At 37.8% G+C, this 20,278-nt stretch overlaps 2 protein-coding genes across 2 annotated transcripts in view; one reads left to right on the top strand and one right to left on the bottom strand.

The window, feature by feature from the left end:
- Positions 1–2,675: 2,675 nt before the first annotated feature.
- On the bottom strand, positions 2,676–12,278 carry tmem244 (transmembrane protein 244). Its single transcript, XM_038293235.1, has 6 exons — positions 12,091–12,278; positions 4,290–4,375; positions 4,090–4,166; positions 3,816–3,941; positions 3,577–3,621; positions 2,676–3,351 (listed from the first exon to the last, which is right to left on the bottom strand). The coding sequence occupies exons 1-6, from the start codon at positions 12,181–12,183 to the stop codon at positions 3,254–3,256; spliced, it is 525 nt and encodes a 174-aa protein (XP_038149163.1). The 5' UTR covers positions 12,184–12,278; the 3' UTR covers positions 2,676–3,253.
- Positions 12,279–15,059: 2,781 nt separating this feature from the next.
- tmem200a (transmembrane protein 200A) overlaps positions 15,060–20,278 on the top strand; it is a 31,739-nt gene continuing 26,520 nt past the window's right edge. The window contains exon 1 of the mRNA XM_038293310.1: positions 15,060–15,823. The gene's annotated coding sequence lies outside the window, so the exon portion shown is untranslated. The remainder of the gene's footprint in view (positions 15,824–20,278) is intronic.

Raw genomic sequence — 20,278 nt, 5'->3', positions numbered from 1 at the left:
TCATGAAAAAGGGTAATTTTCTTATTTATTTCTCTATTTATGTATTTATTTTTCTGTTTTATATCCTATTTGTTTTTTTATACATTTATTTATATTTTTATTTCTTTACATTCTTTTATTTTGAATTCTAATATTTGGTTCCCGCTGTTTTCTATATTTCTACGTCTCTGTATGTTGATGAAGAGGGTGGTTCAATTATCTTCAGCATAACTGGTTAACTAAATCGGTTAAATAAATTTGTAAATAAACAAAAAGGAGAAAATTCACTAATAAATACATAAGTAGAGAAATACAAGAAAAAATTTACAAATGAATTGTCCTTTTTCATGACAAAAATATATGTATTTATTTATTTATACATTTATATATGTATTCATTTATTTTCATATTTAATATTTATTTAGATTTGGAAATTGTATTTGTTCTGCATGAATATGATTAATAGTCTAATTGTGTTTTCAAAATAACAGAATTTACACATGATTTCATACTTTTCCATCTGATTAAATAATTTTATATTCATACAATCCGAATAAACAGAATGAAAGAGAATGGGATGGCTACTACCCTCCAATGGAAAATGAAAGCAATCGTTGCTATGGCATATATATATATATATATATATATATATATATATATATATATATATATATATATATATTTCAAAGAGGACCTTCCATTTTTTTATTATTTTAGTGCTTTTCATATACGAGCTTATCAGTGTGACGAAGATGCAGCAAAACAGTGGAATTTACATTTGGAGGAACGTGTTTCCTCTGCCACCAGGCTGCTGTTACACCTGCTGCCGAATTCCGGCCAGGTTGCAACTGATGCAGACTCGGTATTTAAGGGCTGAACGGTCCACTTGCCCTATCCACTACGTGCTTCGAGATGGCACTTAATGTGGCGAACCCTCCATGGGAACGAGCAAGCAGAGAGTTAGTGCTCAGGCTTAGTGCTTAGGGGCCGGTTTGGGATTGGGCTAGAGCAGAGGTGGGAAATGTGGAGTCACCTCTACGTCGAGCATTTGTTCTGCCCAGCCACTGAACCGGGTCAGTCCAATCTGCACAATTTAGTTCACTGTGCAGATTGGACTGACCTGGTTGTGTTGCTGGGCAGAACAAATACATTATGTAGAGGTGTCTCCACATCACCCACCTTTAGGCAGAGGTTGTTCAAAGTTCAGCTGATACACTAAACCGGTAAGCTGGGACTTCATCTTGATGAAAAGTATCTTGTAAAATGATTGGCTTTGGAGGGGGTTGGTGTGGTCCGTTCTCGACTGGCTGCAGCTTGAGTGAGGCACAGGTGATCCAGGCGAGGATGATAAAGAGTCTTCCAGATTGAATTTTCGCTTTAGCTTCATATTTATAAAATGCCTGAAACGGATTAAAACTTTACATGTTTAAGATCATCTGAAATTTTTAGGTTAATATAATACAAGACAGGGGCTTATTTAATTTTGCCACTTTTGCAATAATGAAAAGACAAGGAAATACACTAATAGAGTGAGGCTAATCTTAGTCGGCCCCTTACACCCGAAAGTCTCCCTGAAGCAGGGCATACATTGTACGATGTTTTGCCCTTTTCAGGCCAATTTTCCAGTCGTGTGAGAATTTTTTGATTGGGTCGACTTGCAGCACGATCATACATTGTACATCGTGTAGTGTGCAGTGGGTAACGAGGTTGCAATCAGCCACTCACGACAACCTCACTATCAGCAATCGTGAGGTCAGAAGAAAAATCAAACATGTTCAAATTCAGTCGGCCGTTGTGGGAAAATCTCTCAGTGAGCATGCGCAAACAAAGATTCTTCTTCTTCCTCTCAGAAGAAAACACAAAAGAATTGCGTGGGTATGAGTGAAATGGAGTTCTGTCCGTAAAATTGACAAACCAAAGTAGCCACGTTTGCTCAGCAATGTCTTTGTCCAAACACTTTGTTGCCTTTTTTTTTTTAGGGCTTTCAGCACACAAAATTGCACAAATTGAAACGGCAGCATGTTTCACTTTAGCGAGATTCATATTCCTCTTCTACTTGTTTGGCTTCCAGATAGACCAGTCCGAGTAGTGTCAGCTCACTGCGGAGCTCAGTCCGACGTGGATTTCAGACGTACACTGTGAGCAGGTAGATCACATCAGAGCGTCGGGTCGCACAGGGTGAGAACATACATCGTGAGCTGTGAACTTTTAAACCCTGTGGTTTCATCGTACAGTGTGAGCTGTAGCTCCGTGCAATAATTAAAAATATTGCACAGTGTTTGCCCGGCTTGAGAGAGCAGCTTTTCGTCATTAGCAGTGCAGCAATGTGCAAAAATTTCGAAGGATTAAACAATAGAAACTTCACACCAACAAAGACCCCATGTGATGGCACCTCAGGCTGGTTTGAGCCTGATTCTGCTTCTGAGTTGTGACCTTGGGCAAAACACTTCACCTGCCTTACCTACTGTTGGTGGTCGGATGGCCTAGTTTGGTGCCGTTTGTATGGCACCTTCAGTTCTGTCAGCGTGCCCCACGACATCTGTGGCTACAGAGTAGTTTTCCGCCATCAGTGTATGAACAGATCATTGACTAAGAGTAGTGTAAAACTCTTGGGAGTCTTTTGAATTGAAAAAAGCTCATTGTAAATACGGGCCATTGGTTGAAATGCACAATGAGGAGGACTGATATGTTCTTTATGTGACAGCCTTATTTAATAATAGCAATTACGTCAAATTTTTTCCATTGCAATACTCCTGGATTCAGTCATTTTTAAAGACAAAGACATTTAACTATGTAATACTAAGACTGGTTGCAGCGCATGTGCCTCACCGTCATTTTATTTTACATGTATTTATTTATGAAGATATAAAATTTTATTACAAAAGAAAAGTCTGATAAGTTACATTCCTAATTGCAATGATATAAGAAATATAAAATAAAAGTAAATAGAACTTTAAATGTATAAAACGCTACCCAATTCTCACCAATCAACGTGCTTATATATGTTTGAAAATAAACTCCTAATATATAACACTACTAATTAGTGAAAATGTTGTTCAACAGACAAAGAGAAGCGATTTTTACTGCTTAGAACAGACTACTCCCTAAACCTTGATATGAGATACATATAATTTTTTTATTCTTAAAAGACATGCTTTACTTCCTCACACTATTGCAAACATGAATCAAACAGTGAACCACAAAGCGAGTTGACTGGCACTCTTCCATCCTGGGATAACCCAATAAGCCAGTTAAAAGCTTTCCATGGTTTTTATTAGAAGTTCTGTAGATCAGCAGGATAGACAAAGTTGTTCCTGAAGAGTTTGTAGGCCAGGAGCTGTCCACCGAAAATCATCATGACCAGGCCTGAACCTGCAGAGAGTTGAAAGTAGATAAAGGGCTGAAGGGAAACAACAAAGAGGAAGGCTTAAAGGTCAGCAGCATTTGGAGGCGTGTTGGATGTGAATCGGGGGGAGATCATATCTCACTCAGACAGAAATACAGAGAGATTTTTTTTTTTTTTTGTAGGCTGTCCAAAAGGTATCTAGGATGAATTTGGAGGCAAAGAAAACATTAATAAGAAGGTAAAATTCTTACCCAAAGCGATCCACCAGTGTTCAGCTGAGGGAAAATCTGACATCACTGAAAAAATAAAAACATTAAAAAAAATCATATACATCAAATTTGTACTGTTCTAGAGTAATTTCCTGGTAACTATATAATATATTTTCTGCATGTTTGTCTCTACCAATGGCATTCACTTATATAATCAGGCCTACAATCCTATCAGTTGTTCTGACCCATTCATCCACATGACTTTGCACGTGTGTGTTTACCTGCTACAGTCATGCCAATGTGCAACAGTGTGACAGTTATGGCATAATCCCAGACCCACTCCTCTACAATCCAAGCAAACACCAACCCCCCCAGAACATACGTCACTTCTGTGGAAATGACCCCGACTGGAAGGAAGAAACATAAGACAGAAAACTACAAGTAACTACAACATTTTGGGATTTTTTTTTGTTTGCATGAATATTAAGATAGGAAGAAATAACAATTTCTCAAATATTTTTCAACTTTGCTAGTATCCTGTTCGTAACAACTTACCTAGATATTTGGGGTTCTGCCATGATGGTTGTGTTGTGTAGTCAAATGGAGTTAATAAGCTGTTTATCTCATGAACTCTAAGGAAATGACAATACCATTAAGTGTGCCCAAGCAAATTACAACAGCTTTATTTGCGCTAGTTAAGCCTGCTTATTTGTATGCCTTTTTATTGTAACATCACCATGTGTGTCTGAGTGTACCCGAAGAGTCCAATGCAAAGACTGACCACGATGTAGTAGAGAGAGTAGAAGCACACCATGCACATCAGCAGATTTTGCAGAATAACCTGAGGAAAAAAGACTGTGAGCTGAAAAGAGCAGTAATGACCTTTCTGGTTGTGTAAAATAAATAAAAAGATTCCTTGACTTTAACTTTAGAATATTCCCCTTCTTACAATAGATCATTACTACTACGCCCTTCTAAAATAAGTAGAAAATGAAGAAAGACAAATAAAAACAGCTTTAGCAATAGTTTAACCTGATATTGAATATGTAATGCCTATAATCCAAATATTTTATTTACGTCCCAAAAATGACCCTGGCGCTGCTGGCTGGCTTAATTACTCATTTAATTCACCTGTCTAATTCTGCCCTGTTTCTCATCACTGCTCAACTGATCTACCTGCTCCTGCTTCTATTTAAACTCCTTGGTCCCAGCCATCAGTGCTAGATTATTCTTAACCTTTGGTGTGAAAGTTTTCTAGCGTGTCTAATACTGTTCTGATTGCCTGATCCTGACCCGTGTCTGTATTTGGACATTTGAGCTAACATGTCCCTGTTCTGATCTGTTTGCCTAACCTGTCTTCGGACTCCATTTGGATTCTTCTGTGAACTGAACCTGGATCTGCCTTTTGACTTTGCCCTATGGATTATCCTGTCTTCATCTGCTCTGATCTGATCTCTTGTCATTTCTGCAGCCTTCTAGGCTTCAGCGTCTGGAACGCTCTGGTGGCGTCTGCTTTGACTTTTCAGCCAACCGGCTGGAGTCATCCTTGTTCTCTGGGCACGGACTGAACTGTTTAACCAGGTTAGTGACTCACACATTCATAATCAACCTCTGTCAGATTATCGTGGGTCACCAACCGGTGTTTCTCTCCCATAGACGATCCTGCCTTAGATGACCAAGCCACTGATACTGAAGATCCACAGCCCGGCATTTTGAATAAACACTTTCTAAGTTATTTCATTGTCTGTCTTCCCCAAATTTTGGGTCCCCTGTTCTGAGTCCGTGACAAGAAAATTTATTAACCTTTTTTTTCCTGTCCAAAATGACCTAGAAAACATATCCTCCTGACTCCAGACAGTCAATGTCCTGCTAAAGCCTGCTTTCATAGATGACTGCCTGCAGCTCTTACAGGAAATGAGCTACACGACTCCACAGGGGCAGAGATAAAAGCCCTTTTCACATGACTGACATTTCAGGTGGCCAAACACAGGTGTAACTAATTATTTCATTAATGAGCTCCATTCCACTCGGATGGGTCACTGCCAGGACTCTCTGGCTTACTGCACACCTTAATGGAATGGGGGTCATCTGTAATCTTATTAGTTACACTTGTGATTTCCTGCTGGGACAAGTCAAATGTCTCCTGTGTTGTAGAGAGAACAGCACTTCACAAACAGAAAAACACCTGTTTGCTTTTTGTTTTTATTGTCTTGTATTACGTATAAGGTGTTTTGTTATATCTTAAAATAAAAACTTGTTCCATACTGCTTGTTTTAATTTAATCATAATCCGTTGTAGGGATGGATCACAAATTAGTTTAGGCTAGGAATGATGCACTGGTCTGCATCATTTAATAGAAAACTTTGGTGTCTAAATAAATTCATAAATGGAATTAGTAAAACCTTTCCAAAAATTAAAATATCTATTAAGACATTAAAATATGTAGAGCATTAGATGGTTAAATAAAAAAATTGTATGACTTGTTTTGCTTATTAGCAGCAGTTAGCATGTTAAAGCTAAGAATCGTTTAACACCTTTGGTAGAAATATATTGTGTTTAAGACAGCGTTGCCAATATGCACTAGGTAAATACTACTACTACTTTATTCATAGTCTTAAACTTTACTAAAACTTGCAGTTGTTAAAGCATGAACAGGCCCTTCAAACACTGGGCATATTTGGGCTATAAATAAAAGCTTTTAGCACATATGTGTTGTTCAGTAGCTTTAACAAAGACATTGAAAGTAGGGTTTGCCTCTTTTACTTTTCACTCCTTTAATAATATTAAATAGTTGTTTAGTCCTGTTGGGCTTCCTGTTTGGACCTGTTCACTTCCTGTTTGGATTAACTGAGTGTGCAACTGAGTGTGCAGCTGTTCAGAGGATCTCCATCTGAAGTTAAGTTATTTTCTCTGTGATATCTCTGTATCTAAGTAACTCTAACTGACTACTTTAAAACATAGCACCTTCTGCTGCACTTTTCTACTGAGCACTTGTCAGTTTCACACGGTTTTATTTCTGATAGCAAGAAGTAGCTAGCCTAGGCTAGCGCTAGCTTAGCATTGCTATGGCTTCTCTCTCTCCCTCCCTTGACTCTTTTCCAACTCTTCCTTCTTCCTCTCCTCTCTCCTGCTCTCTGTGTCAGATGTTCAGTTATTCCTCTGCCTCCTTTAGTGATAATGGGATGTGTAATAAGTGTAGTATTTTTGTAGCTTTGGAGGCGAGGGTGTCAGAGTTAGAATCCAGGCTTCAGGCTGTTGAAGTAGGCCCCCCACGTAGCTGTCCTCCAAAAGTGCCTGAGCAGCCAGGCGATTGGGTAACTGTACGCAGAAAGCGTAGTCGTGGATCTCTGCCCACTGGTCACCACCAACCCGTTCACGTTTCTAACCGGTTTTCCCCACTCAGTGACACACCCACTGAGAAGCCCACTCTGGTGATTGGCAGCTCCATAGTCAGAAACGTGGCATTAGAGACACCAGGGACCATAGTCAAATGTTTGCCGGGGGCCAGAACGGGCGACATCAAATCCTACCTGAAACTACTGGCTAAGGATAAGGTTAAATACAGTAAGATTGTTATTCACGCTGGTGGTAATGACACCCGGTTACGCCGATCGGAGGTCACTAAAATTAGTGTTGCTTCGGTGTGTAAGTTTGCCAAAAAAATGTCGGACTCCGTAATTTTCTCTGGTCCCCTCCCTGATCTGACCAGTGATGACATGTTTAGCCGCATGTCGTCATTCAATCGCTGGTTGTCTAGGTGGTGCCCTGAAAACAACGTGGGCTACATTAATAATTGTCAATCCTTTTGGGGAAAGCCTGGTCTGATTCGGAGAGACGGCATCCATCCCACTTTGGATGGTGCAGCTCTTCTTTCTAGGAATCTGGCCACATTTATTAGTCCTCCAAAACCCTGACCACCCAGGGTGCAGACCAGGAAGCAGAGTTGTAGTTTAACACACATCTCTGCAGCTTCTCTACTGTTACCCACTCTTTACTCCATCCAGACAGTGTCTTGCCCACGACCAAAATCTAATAAATTAGCAAAGATTCCCAAAGGAGTAAATCATGATAATCTAATTAAAATCAAAATAACTCCAATTGGGGAAAAAGTTAAAACAATTAAATGCGGTCTGTTTAACATAAGATCGCTTTCCTCTAAAAGTCTACTAGTTAATGACTTGATTTGTGATAATCACATTGACTTGTTTTGCCTTACAGAAACCTGGCTGCAGCAAGAGGATTATGTGAGCATAAATGAGGCAACTCCTTCAAGCTATTTAAATTTTCACATCCCCAGAAGTTCTGGGCGAGGAGGAGGAGTAGCAACAATCTTCGAGTCTGACTTACTGATTACTCCCAAAACAATTAATTCCTACAACTCTTTTGAACATTTAACCCTTAATTTCCCTGATCCAAATTTCAAGGCAAGAAAACCTCTTCTTTTTGTAACTTTGTATCGTCCACCAGGTCCTTACTCTGAATTTTTAGATGAGTTTGCAGAGTTCCTTTCTGATTTGGTATTAAATACTGACAGGGTCATCATAGTGGGAGATTTTAACATCCATGCTGACATTGAAGGCGATAGCTTAAGAGCAGCCTTTAATGCTATCTTAGACACTATTGGCTTTGTTCAAAATGTGAATAGTCCCACGCATTCTCATCTTCATACTTTGGATCTTGTGCTGACATACGGCATAGAATGTGAAGAAATAACAGTATTTCCTCACAACCCTGTCCTCTCTGACCACTTTCTAATAACCTTCAGGATTACTTTAACAGAGTTCTCCTCCCCCAAAAGAAGGTTCAATTTTAGTAGATCTTTATCAGATAGTGCAGTTATAAATTTTAAAGAATCTGCTTCACTTTCTCTCTGCTCTGTGTCACTGAGCAGTGCTGCAGAGTGCAAAAGCTTAGCTTATTCCCCTTCACAGGTTGATGATTTTGTTGAGGGGGTTGCTAGTTCTCTGCGTATTGCCTTAGACAACGCAGCTCCTTTGAAAATGAAAACCGTTAAAAATAGAAAGCTTGCTCCTTGGTTTAATGCAGAGCTGCGTACTTTGAAGCAAAATGCTAGGAAACTGGAGAGAAAATATCGCTCCACAGGCCTGCGAGAGTCCTTCCTAGTCTGGAAAAATGGTTTACTGTTGTATAAGAGGACCCTTTGTAAAGCAAGAGCAGCATACTTCTCCTCATTAATAGAGGAGAATAAGAATAATCCTAGATTTCTTTTTAATACAGTTGCCAAACTCACCCAGAGCCATAGCTCTGTTGAACCGTCCATTCCACCTGCTCTTAGCAGCAATGATTTTATGGGATTCTTTATAAATAAGATTGATCTTATTAAAAATAAGATCATAAGCACTCCTCTATCCGCGATTGTACCTGAGGTAGTCATGGAATCTGAACCGGGTTTAGACTGCTTTGATCCAGTTGAACTCTCTGAATTAGCAAAATTATTGTCTTCATCTAAGCCTTCTATTTAAGGAGGTATTCCCTTTGATCTCCTCCTCCATTTTAGATGTGATTAATCTATCTCTGTTACAGGGATATGTACCTAAAGCTTTTAAGATTGCTGTAATTAAACCTCTGCTTAAGAAACCGTCTCTTGACCCAGATGACTTGGTCAATTATAGACCTATATCCAATCTTCCTTTCTTATCCAAAATTCTTGAGAAAGTAGTTGCCAAACAAGTTTGCGATCACTTCCACCATAATGAACTTTTTGAAGAGTTTCAGTCTGGCTTTAGAGCTCATCATAGCACTGAAACAGCTCTGGTGAAAGTCACTAATGATATTCTCATGGCCTCAGATAATGGACTTGTATCTGTGCTCGTCCTGTTGGATCTTAGTGCTGCATTTGATACAGTTGACCATAATATTCTTTTAGAAAGACTTGAATATTTTGTTGGAATTAAAGGAACAGCACTAGACTGGTTTAAATCTTATCTATCTGATCGAATTCAGTTTGTTCATGTTAATGATAGATCTTCAACACGCTCAAAGGTTACCTGTGGAGTACCACAGGGATCAGTGCTAGGACCAATTCTCTTTACTTTATACATGCTCCCAATTGGTAGAATTATTAGACAGCATGGGATTAATTTCCACTGTTATGCTGATGATACCCAGCTATATCTGTCTATAAATCCAGATGAAGCTAACCCATTACATAGATTACAGGCATGTCTTGAAGACATAAAAACCTGGATGACTCTTAATTTTCTGCTTCTGAATGCAGACAAAACAGAAGTTATAGTCTTTGGACCAGAGTCTCTGAAAAAGAAACTGATTAGCCAGTCACTTCATTTGGATGGGATTAAACTGATTTCAGATAATAAAGTAAAAAATCTTGGTGTTATTTTTGATCAGGACCTGTCATTTAAATCCCATATCAAAGAGGTTTCTAGAATTTCCTTCTTTCATCTGAGGAACATTGCAAAAATTAGAAATATCCTGTCCAGGGGTGATGCTGAGAAACTAGTCCATGCATTTGTTACTTCAAGGCTGGACTATTGTAATTCTTTACTATCAGGAAGTCCACAAACTGTAGTTAAAAGCCTTCAGCTGATCCAAAATGCTGCAGCCAGAGTTCTAATGAAAATTAAAAAGAGAGATCATATCTCGCCTATCCTGGCTTCTCCTCATTGGCTTCCTGTTAAATCAAGAATAGAATTTAAAATCCTCCTTCTCACATATAAAGCCTTAAATGGCCAAGCTCCATCTTATATCAGAGATCTGATTGTTCCTTATGTTCCTAACAGAGCACTTCGCTCTCAATCTGCAGGTTTACTAGTGGTTCCTAGAATTTCTAAAAGTAGAATGGGAGGCAGATCTTTTAGTTATCAGGCTCCTCTCCTGTGGAACCAACTACCAGTTTTAGTCCGTGAGGCAGACACCCTGTCTACTTTTAAGGCTAGGCTTAAAACTTTCATTTTTGATAAAGCTTATAGTTAGGGTGGCTCAGGTTATCCTGAGATATCTCTATAGTTATGCTGCTATAGGCTTAGACTTTTGGAGGACATAGGGACCCCCATTTCATCATTCTGCTTCATTCTCTCTCTGTTCTCCTATTCTGCAGAATCTGTTAGTTCAATCTCTAACCTTCTGCTCTCTCTGCTTTTCCTCAGAGTAGCTTTGCCTCGTCTGTTCCTGTTTGGCTGTGACGTCATCCTGGAAAAAAACATCAGCTGTGCTGCTTCTATCAACACCCTTGTTAATAGATGTTGGAGATCGGCCTGTTTTCCAGTGTGGTCCTGTTTCTCTGACCGTGACTGAGTGGATGTGCTCTCTTCGTCCTCTGGCATGGGAGCTGCCTTGGAGCTCGTCTGCCTGGCTGTGTGTTTCCTGGACGGGGCCGCCTTTTACAGCTGCTTTTTGTATCTCTGCTTCTGTCTCCTTGAACCCCAGTCGGCCTCGGCAGATGGCCGCTCACACTGAGCCTGGTTCTGCTGGAGGTTTCTTCCTGTTAAAAGGGAGTTTTTCCTCTCCACTGTCGCTACAAGCATGCTTAGTGTGGGGGATTGTATTTGAGTCAATGAGTCAATGCAATCAACTGGTTTTCCTTAGATAGAAAACTTTGTATCAATTTGACTGTATGATCTGGTTGAACTGTAAAGTGCCTTGAGATGACATGTGTTGTGAATTTGGCGCTATATAAATAAACTGAATTGAATTGAATTTAGGGCAAGGTGAAATGCTAAATAAGTGTTGGTGATAACAGCTAGCTGAAAGCAGACATATAATTTACAAACACCATAATAGCAAATTAACCTAACTACTACTATTCTATTATCATTATGTCATTATATCAGTATGATGCTTGATATGGTGAAAATAGCAGACAGGCAATTTTAGCTCAAGGATCTTGCTTTCCTAATATTATTAGATCTTAAGAAAGCACAAGATTTCAAATATGTATAATTCATTTAGATGACTAAACCATACAGGACAAAAATTAATGCCGTTCCTAAGGGCCTCTGTTTAAACAGCTAGAAAAGTATGAGTGCTTGTAAAACGAAAGCAGCAGGGCCTATCCTAATACCTTCAGACAGCTAAACACCTTTAGTTAACCCTTTGTAATGTTTGTTTACCATCTCAATAAGAGACTTTGTCGCTTTTCTTAAAAAAGCTGACCCAGAAACCAGCATTCTCATCTGAAGTTTAAACATTATGTTATGTTACAGTAAAAGACCATCACTAAAATTGTCTATAATTGATTGGTGTTTGAAAGACATGATGCCATACACTAGCCTTCTGTATGTCTAGAATGATTAACTTTTCTAAATAAAGGCAGCATATTGGAATGAACTAAATAAAACATCAAGTGATGAGTTAGAATAGAACCAAAGGAGTAATATTTTACAATTTTATTAATATATTACAAATGTTTTTTTCTATCTCATACCAACATTGAATGTAAAATAATAATCAATAACGTATTTAGGAAAACTCTCCCACAGTTAATACTTTGATGACTTTGCAATACATCACAGTATTTTCCTTCATTGTTTTAAATAGCTCTCTATTCTATTTAACATGATGTTCTGGTCTTCTTACCCAGGTATCACTGGGAGTAGTCTTGAGGGAGAAGGGTCCATGGCGTTTTATGAGTGTGACTCCACAGCAACGACAGCAATAGTCCAACAACATGAATGGTTGACGGTCAAAATGAGAGAAAGTAGCCTACATGTGTACTTGTGAGTCTTTGAGAGCATGTTGTAGGGAAGCAAGGAGGGCTGGATTGGATGAAGTGAGATTACTGCTAAGAGGTTGGAGTAAATCCTATATGGGATAAGCCACATAATGCAGGTGTGCACAAATACTCATAACCAACAATTAGATAGTTGGCATTAAGACTGTTTAGTCAGTGTATGCAATTAGACACTAACTATGTTTGATCCTCACCTGGAGCTGCAAATTTCAAATAGTTTAAATAAACAAAACTATGAAACATAGCACATATAACAGCTAGACATGTTTTTAACATATCATATCCTTGTTTAACTGGTTAACTGGTTTAACTGGTTATCTGGCTTTGTTTTGATTTATCATAACATTTTCAAGCCAAGGTCTTGCATCTTACTTAAATGTATCAGACACAATTTCCAAGCAGTCTACAGTATGAACACTAGGGGGCAGGACAGCCTGCAAACCTTTAGAGAACTTAATCCACCACAAGAACAAGGGATTTCTAGAGGCAACTATGCACAGTTCTGACTCCACTAAATGGGATTCTGATCACATGAGGATATATTCAAATGTTCACACATATAATTTTCAAATATTATAATAGGATTGAAATTGTTGCTTATTCACAGACATAAACAAATATATACTGGGAACATGATAAATATAAATATATCTATTTTCTTCTCTCCCATCTCTTCTAGAAATAGCTTAAGAAAATTAACAGTTTGACGTCACATCATACATGCGTAAAAAAAGCACGTGTTCCTTTGTGTGGGTTTGGGGTTGACTTGGCTGCCACGGTAACCTGCATCATTGTATCCATGGTGACGGAGAGCAGAGGAAAAGCAAAGGGGGTTCCATGAGGATTAAGGTAGGCGTCATAGTCGAGCATCCCTCTGTGTGTACACACTGTGTGAACAGCAGCTGACAAGAAATGACACGTACAGATATTTGTTTGATTCCGCTGTATAAGAATCATAGACATGAATTATCTAATTTTACCTTTATATGAATATATTTTATTAAAAGTGGTGGAAACATGAAAACCTCAAGCACTAAAACCAACGGAAATAGAGGCAGTCTGTAAGTTACATACAGGTACCAGCATCAAGACTTAAAATTAAAATCAGCTGATTGTGTTGAAAAAAAAAAAAAAAAAGTAGAAACCTTTTGGAAACTTTCCACACCTGCAAGCTCTCTAAAGGATTTTACATATCTGCAATCATACGAGTCGAATGAAGCAAACTGGAGTTTTCTAATAAATAAATCCTTTAATTTTTCAGCCACTAAAAGCTAGTTGGGATGCCTATATTATATAGAGAATGCCAAAACAATTGATAAAGTCTTATATCTTTATGGTTGCCTGATTCATCCATATATCATAAAAATATCTCATAATGTAAATCTGGAGGACCGTATTATAAAAAACAGGCAGTTAGACATAAGTCTCAGTGAGAGAGGGTGTTTACAGAAGGACAGAGTTAAAACAATCTGTTTTCAATCTACTGACAAAGGATCAACTTTACTCTGGATTGGAGTCGAAAAATAAGGCCTGAAAAATAAGTGAAGCTCTGGAGAACATTAAGACTCGCTTATCTTTATGTCAATAGGGGATGTTTAAGGGGCAGAGCTGTTTGATTAAAGTATCGGGTGCCACACCAACAGAGTGAGATTGAATTGAATTAATCAATACTGCCCTCATGGATTTCTCTCTAATTGTCTTACAGTTTTCGCTCAAAAGGACTAATTATTTAGAACAACACTCTTTTCCCTATTTTTTCTCATGGTCTCTCTTCCCATTGCCCCTCCATTAAGTTACTCTTTTTCTTTTTTGCTAAGGACTCCCAACCACAGCTGCTCACAATAAGTGCAACACAAGCTTTTGCAGATCTCCCAACTCCACAAAGGCTTGTAAACAGCAGATGTAAAAAAACTAACAATACAAGGTATTGTTTTGTTTTTTCTTTCTTCCCCCACTTTGCCTTTTTTTTTCCCACACTCAGTCCATGTCTTCCATGTGTTCTGCTCCCTCCGCCGCCTCAGTCTGTTTTCCTTTTCATTCCTTCATGGAATGTAAATATAGGCACAATATGACCATTCGCTTTAACACGGGTCTCCACTTTTTACTGATTTTTGCCTAAGCTGCTTTGCTTAGAACATAATTTTTTAGGATTTTATAGAGTGAGGTGGGGGATGTTCTAGTGGGTGTTAAGGCGTGAAGGTCATGGTCACATTTAAGGTCAAAGAAGACATTTATAGAGCAGCTGTAACACCTCAGCTGTTGTGAGCAAATGTGTCTCCACTGTTGGTCTGTGCATGCTGCTCTGCAGCCTTTTTGGCTCTTTCTTTCCAAATTGGAATCCAAGCCATTTAAACAAATAATAGGTTGTTACTGGCTCACATTCTTTAACAGTTTATTGTTGAAATAATGCATCTTTCTTACCATTCCCTCACCTCTACTACAAGCTGTTGTTTTTTCTTCTGAATAGCTTCCACCATGTAAACACAGGAAATGACAAGAATGCCAACATCTGCAGCACTTTTAGCTGCCCTGATGTGAGTACGTGTGTGTGAGTCCATAAGTTTGGGAAAGGGAAAAAGGGGGGCAGGGTGCAGAAAAGTTGAACAAAGACCACTGCTAAAAAAAAAAAAAACATGGATAGATAGACAAATTGCGCCAAATAGACTAAAAAGAACTAGAGAGTTTTTAAATTCATCTTCTTTTGGGTTTCTCTCCACCTCTTTGGTGTTATTATCTATTTTCTGCAAGCATTTCCCCCTTTTTGTATCCTTCTTAAATATAAATGAAACACCACCCATGGGCGTACATGCAGTTAACTCATCTATCTCTCCTCTCTGTGTGTCTTTCTTGCTCACAGAATCCCGCGACTGTAAAGCGCTTTCAGAACTGGATGGAGCTGCATCTCTACTCGAGTCTTTGGATTTAAAAATGATTTTATTTGGACACTGATTAATTAAAACAGAAACTCTGAAGCTGGAAACTTTTATCTTTTTTATGTTAAAAAGGGGGGATCAAGTTTTGGCCCCAAGAGCTTCACAAAACGACTTTTACGCATTGGAAAACAGTAATCATCCTCGCTTATCTTGTTATGGTTGCCAGCAATAAAAAAAAATATACATATATAAAACGTATTGCAACGTAAGGTTTTACGCCTTTAAATAACCAGAGTGAGGAAGAAAATTATTTCCTTTAATTAACGCGTTTCTCCGCCCTCAAAGATACTCATCATCCTTTGCGCGCGTACCGTGCTCTCCTCCAGGCGTAAAACGTGTTCCGCGTTCAATATACTGAACTAAAACGGAATTTGCCATGTACTAAAGTCCCAATTTGGTTAAACAAAATCAAGACACCGAGCGTGATCTGCCTTAAGGAGCTTGGATGCTGGTGAGGACTGCTGCTGTGTCTAAAGGCTGCATGGGAGCGCATGCGGTGTCATCTTAATTCTCCCCGGCGCGGCATCATCTCGCTGGAAGTAGGCTTCGCTGGAAAGATGGCTTTTGACTTTTCCCCCAGGATCCAAAGCGTAATCCCTCTGCATGCCTGATTACACCGTGACAGTGGAAACTCGTCTTTAGTAAGGTAGGGAAGGAGCTGTCTCTATCTGATCCATCCAACTTTTGATCCAACAACTAAATCTGACAGTGGTGCCTGTTTTTGTCCATATCCTCTTATGTTTTCAGTAATATTTAAATTTTAACTAGTTTAAGCAGGAATACAAGATCTATAAAAGGGCAACTTATGTATCCCACTTCCATTTTATTTACCAGGATGAGGAAAAGCTATATGCTCATACCCTTCAAGGGTCGTAAATTAAAACCACATTTATTTTTGTGTATTTTATTCTATGATGAACAAAGTAGTGTATTATTTGTTAGGTGGGAGTGAAACATTAAGATGTAAAACTTGTTTTTGGTTCTTACTCTGTTAAGTTCAAGCAAATACCCTCAAATATTTCCCAAAGAGTAAACGGAGTCCTTATTTGTTAAATGTTAGGAAACATTAGAGAACAATGAGCATCAAGAAAGATGCAATACTGTACCACTGAACACAGAAAGCTGGCATTCCTGGAAGAGCAGCAAAAAAACAAAAACAGAAGAATTGCAGGAAGTAGACAAAAACCCACAAGGTGCTCTGCAGTTTAAAAAGTTGGCTTCAATGCAAACACTAAATATGGCAGAAAACTAACACTGCATATCACCCTTTAAAAAAAAAACAAGCCCAGTGTTTAACAGGCTGGTGGTGCTTTCATGGTGTGGGAATAGTTTTCTTGTCTGAAGACAGAGAAATGTGTTACACTTAAATATGGATGAGGATCAATAAATGGTCCTCTTGGAAGAAAATCTGGTTGATGAAGAATTAACTTTGATAGGAATTAATCTTTTAACAAGACCCCAAACCTTGGAATAGTTTAGATCAAAGCATATTGATGTGTTAGAATGATCTAGTTGAACTCAAGGCTTCATTTGATATCCTGAATCTGACTAAAACATGTCTGTTCTTAGGTGATTTTCAACTGACATGATTAATTTTGACTATTTTGGCTTCATGCCATATTCTAGTAAAGACAAAACTGTGCCTGTCACATGTTTGTTTGAAAGAAAATAAGTCGAGTTGCATTTTTTCCTTTCACTTGGCAATAATTTACTACTTTTTTTTTCTAAAATTCCAGTGTACACTGAAGTTTTTGAGAGAAAAAAAATGCATGCTTCATGGTCTGAACTGAAAAGCCAATAGGAATTTATCATGTACATTCCAGATTTTTTATCCTGTAAGTTTTTTTTTTGTTATAATATAGGCCTATTTATTGAAAAATTGTCAATTTCTGATTAAGTAATTTTTTCAGTGTTTGTACATATATTTATTTTTAATAAATCTTATCTAACACACCACACAAGTCAACATATACATTATCAGGCCCGTTTCGTTACACTGATAAAACCTTTTTTTCTGGCAGCAGTTTGATCTTACAATGATGCATCTAAAAAGGAAGCTCATAATACTGTATGAGTTTAGATACATATACATATTTTTACCTGTACCTTCGTATACCTTTTATATTTTATCTCCCTTTTGCTAAAGGTGCAACACAAATTCTTTTAGTCAAAACCAGAGAGCTAATTTTACTTCAAATCTCCTGAAATCCTACAGTTCTGAGTCCATACACTCCAAATAAAACGTATCTATTTACTTTAGAAGACAAACAGGCCCAGAGCATCACAGTCCTCCACTATACCTAACAGTGTGCATGCAAATTCTAATTTGAGTTTTGTTTGAGTCCACCTGATCTTTCCCAACAAGATTCAGCAAACTCCACGTATTTAATGGTAGGACAGCCAAGGCTTTCTTCTGCATCAATGAAGCATTCTTTTTAATGGCTGTAATCTAAGATTTATTAAGTGTTTTTGTTCAGGTCTCTAGCAGTGAATAAAAAAAACACATTCACACACACACATGCATATATATATATATATATATATATATATATATGATATGACTTAAATTTAATGCCTTGGTGATTTGAAAAAAGCATTTTGCTAAATTGTGATTATATTGCAAATCTCTTCGAATATAGTATATGCCCAGCATCCATGAAGCAGTAAAACTAGAATATATCTCTTTAGCTTAAAGCTGTTGGTTGTTGTGTCACCACTTGTAGGGGAATGTCAGATCTGACCTTTGCTTGATATAAATTCCCTGGACATCTCCCTGTTAGACTAATACATATGTTGACATACTATGTTTTCAAAGCAGTAATAAATAAACAGCCCGTTCTTAGCAGCAGTAAACAGATCTAATTTAAGAAAATCCACTTCAGACCAGCAGGCTGTTGTTATTGGGCTCTGGGTACCCTCTATAAGGGGGCTGGGTTTAGGATTATTGCTCTCTGCAACAACAACAACAAAACCGTTATAACTACTATGACAGAACTGTTAGGGAGGCTGCTGACTACCACCTATAAGGTAGATTCTGTTTGATGATGTTTAATAATTTTGCAAAGAACCATATGTTTTATTTTCCCTTCTTTTATTTTACCTTTGCAAACTGTTATTCAGTCAGAGTATACCTATAAAAAGAGTCGTCCACGATTTATATATTCTAAATTGAAATGAAGTTTTGGAGTCTAGATAAACCATCACAGACTGAGTGCAATGTAGATCTAATGTAATAAATTTAGGTTGGACCTGATTTAAGTGGGCACTCTTAGAAAAACCAATGAAAATCTGTCGAGAAAACGTTTTCTGATTTACAGGTCCATTTGATGGCTTTTTTTGCTGACTTATTTTTTCGATGGGAATGGTGATAACATTCTGATTGTGATTTTTCAAACAAAAAAATGAATTTATATATTTATGACACATTTGAACATATTCACAGTTCGAACTGAAAAGGTGCAAATGAAATGTGATTTAAGGCAGTTCCATCTTGTGCTTTTGTATTCCAAACACAGGCAAAAAAATCCAGGCAGTTGTTGTGATCCCTGAATGGAGAGCCTCATCAAGCCTAATGGTGCCTCTCACCACTTAGAACTAGTTTACAGAACGATCTGCTCCTCCCTGTTTCCAATAAAATATTTTCATGTATGTTCAATGACTGTTTAAGAATTGGTTCATATTGAAGATTGCAATACTGTACCACTGAACACACAAAGCTGGCATTCCTGGAGGAGCAGCAAAAAAACAAAAACAGAAGAATTGCAGGAAGTAGACAAAAACCCACAAGGTGCTCTGCAGTTTAAAAAGTTGGCTTCAATGCAAACACTAAATGTGGCAGAAAACTAACACTGCATATCACCCTTAAAAAAAACAAGCCCAGTGTTTAACAGGCCGGTGGTGCTTTCATGGTGTGGGAATAGCTTTCATGTCCGAAGACAGAGAAACGTGTTACACTTGAATATGGATGAGGATCAATAAATGGTCCTCTTGGAAGAAAACCCGGTTGATGAAAATTTAACTTTGATAGGAATTAATCTTTTAACAAGACCCCAAAACTTGGAATAGTTTAGATCAAAGCATATTGATGTGTTAGAATGATCTAGTTGAACTCAAGGCTTCATTTGATATCCTGAATCTGACTAAAACATGTCTGTTCTGAGGTGATTTTTTTTAACTTTCTTCATTAATCTTGACTAATTTGGCTTCATACCATATTCTAGTAAAGACAAAACTGTGCCTGTCATATGTTTGTGTGAAAGAAAAAAAAGTTGAGTTGCATTTTTTCCTTTCACTTGGCAATAATTTACTACTTTTTTTCTTTAAAATTCCAATGTACACTGACGTTTTTGAGAGAAAAAAATGCACGTTTCATGGTCTGAACTGAAAAGCCAATAGGAACTCTTAAGTTTTTTTTATAATATAGGCCTATTTATTGGAAAAATGGTCAATTTCTGATTAAGTAATTTTTCAGTGTTTGTACATATCTTTTTTTTTTTCAAATCTTATCTATTACACCACACAAGTCAACATATACATTATCAGACCCATTTCGTATAAGAATAAGATTTGACTAATTTGTTCGATGGGAATGGTGATAACATTCTGATTGTGATTTTTCAAACAAAAAAATTAATTTATTTATTTATGACACATTTGAACATATTCACAGTTCGAACTGAAAAGGTGCAAATGAAATGTGATTTAAGGCAGTTCCATCTTGTGCTTTTGTATTCCAAACACAGGCAAAAAATCCAGGCAGTTGTTGTGATCCCTGAATGGAGAGCCTCATCAAGCCTAATGGTGCCTCTCACCACTTAGAACCAGTTTACAGAACGATCTGCTCCTCCCTGTTTCTAATAAAATATTTTCATGTATGTTCAATGACTGTTTAAGAATTGGTTCATATTGAATATGCTGCTGTAATCTGTTGTAGTAAAGATAAAACTGACTAAAAAACAGCAATATAGACCATAGAAATTCCTGGATGACCTGGAAAACTGAGAATCTTCACCAGCATAGATACCCTAGAGAAGACCCAGAGCCTGGATAGACCATGTCCCCTGTTGTCACACATTCACCTCAAAGCATCAAACAGCCAAGG

The sequence above is a fragment of the Cyprinodon tularosa genome, unplaced genomic scaffold (genome assembly GCF_016077235.1).
Source record: "Cyprinodon tularosa strain WSP-4 unplaced genomic scaffold, ASM1607723v1 ctg323, whole genome shotgun sequence".
NCBI classification, from domain to species: Eukaryota; Metazoa; Chordata; class Actinopteri; order Cyprinodontiformes; family Cyprinodontidae; genus Cyprinodon; species Cyprinodon tularosa.
The sequence above is the reverse complement of the archived record's forward strand: the minus strand, read 5'-3'. Positions and strand labels throughout refer to the sequence as shown.

Excerpts from the sequence above, each read along its gene's own strand:
- tmem244 (XM_038293235.1), bottom strand. The coding sequence starts at position 12,183 with ATGTTGTTGGACTATTGCTGTCGTTGCTGTGGAGTCACACTCATAAAA. Across the intron at positions 3,942-4,089 it reads GCAGAACCCCAAATATCTAG|TCGGGGTCATTTCCACAGAA; the intron begins GTAAGTTGTTAC and ends TCTTCCTTCCAG. Across the intron at positions 3,352-3,576 it reads ACACTGGTGGATCGCTTTGG|GTTCAGGCCTGGTCATGATG; the intron begins GTAAGAATTTTA and ends AACTCTCTGCAG.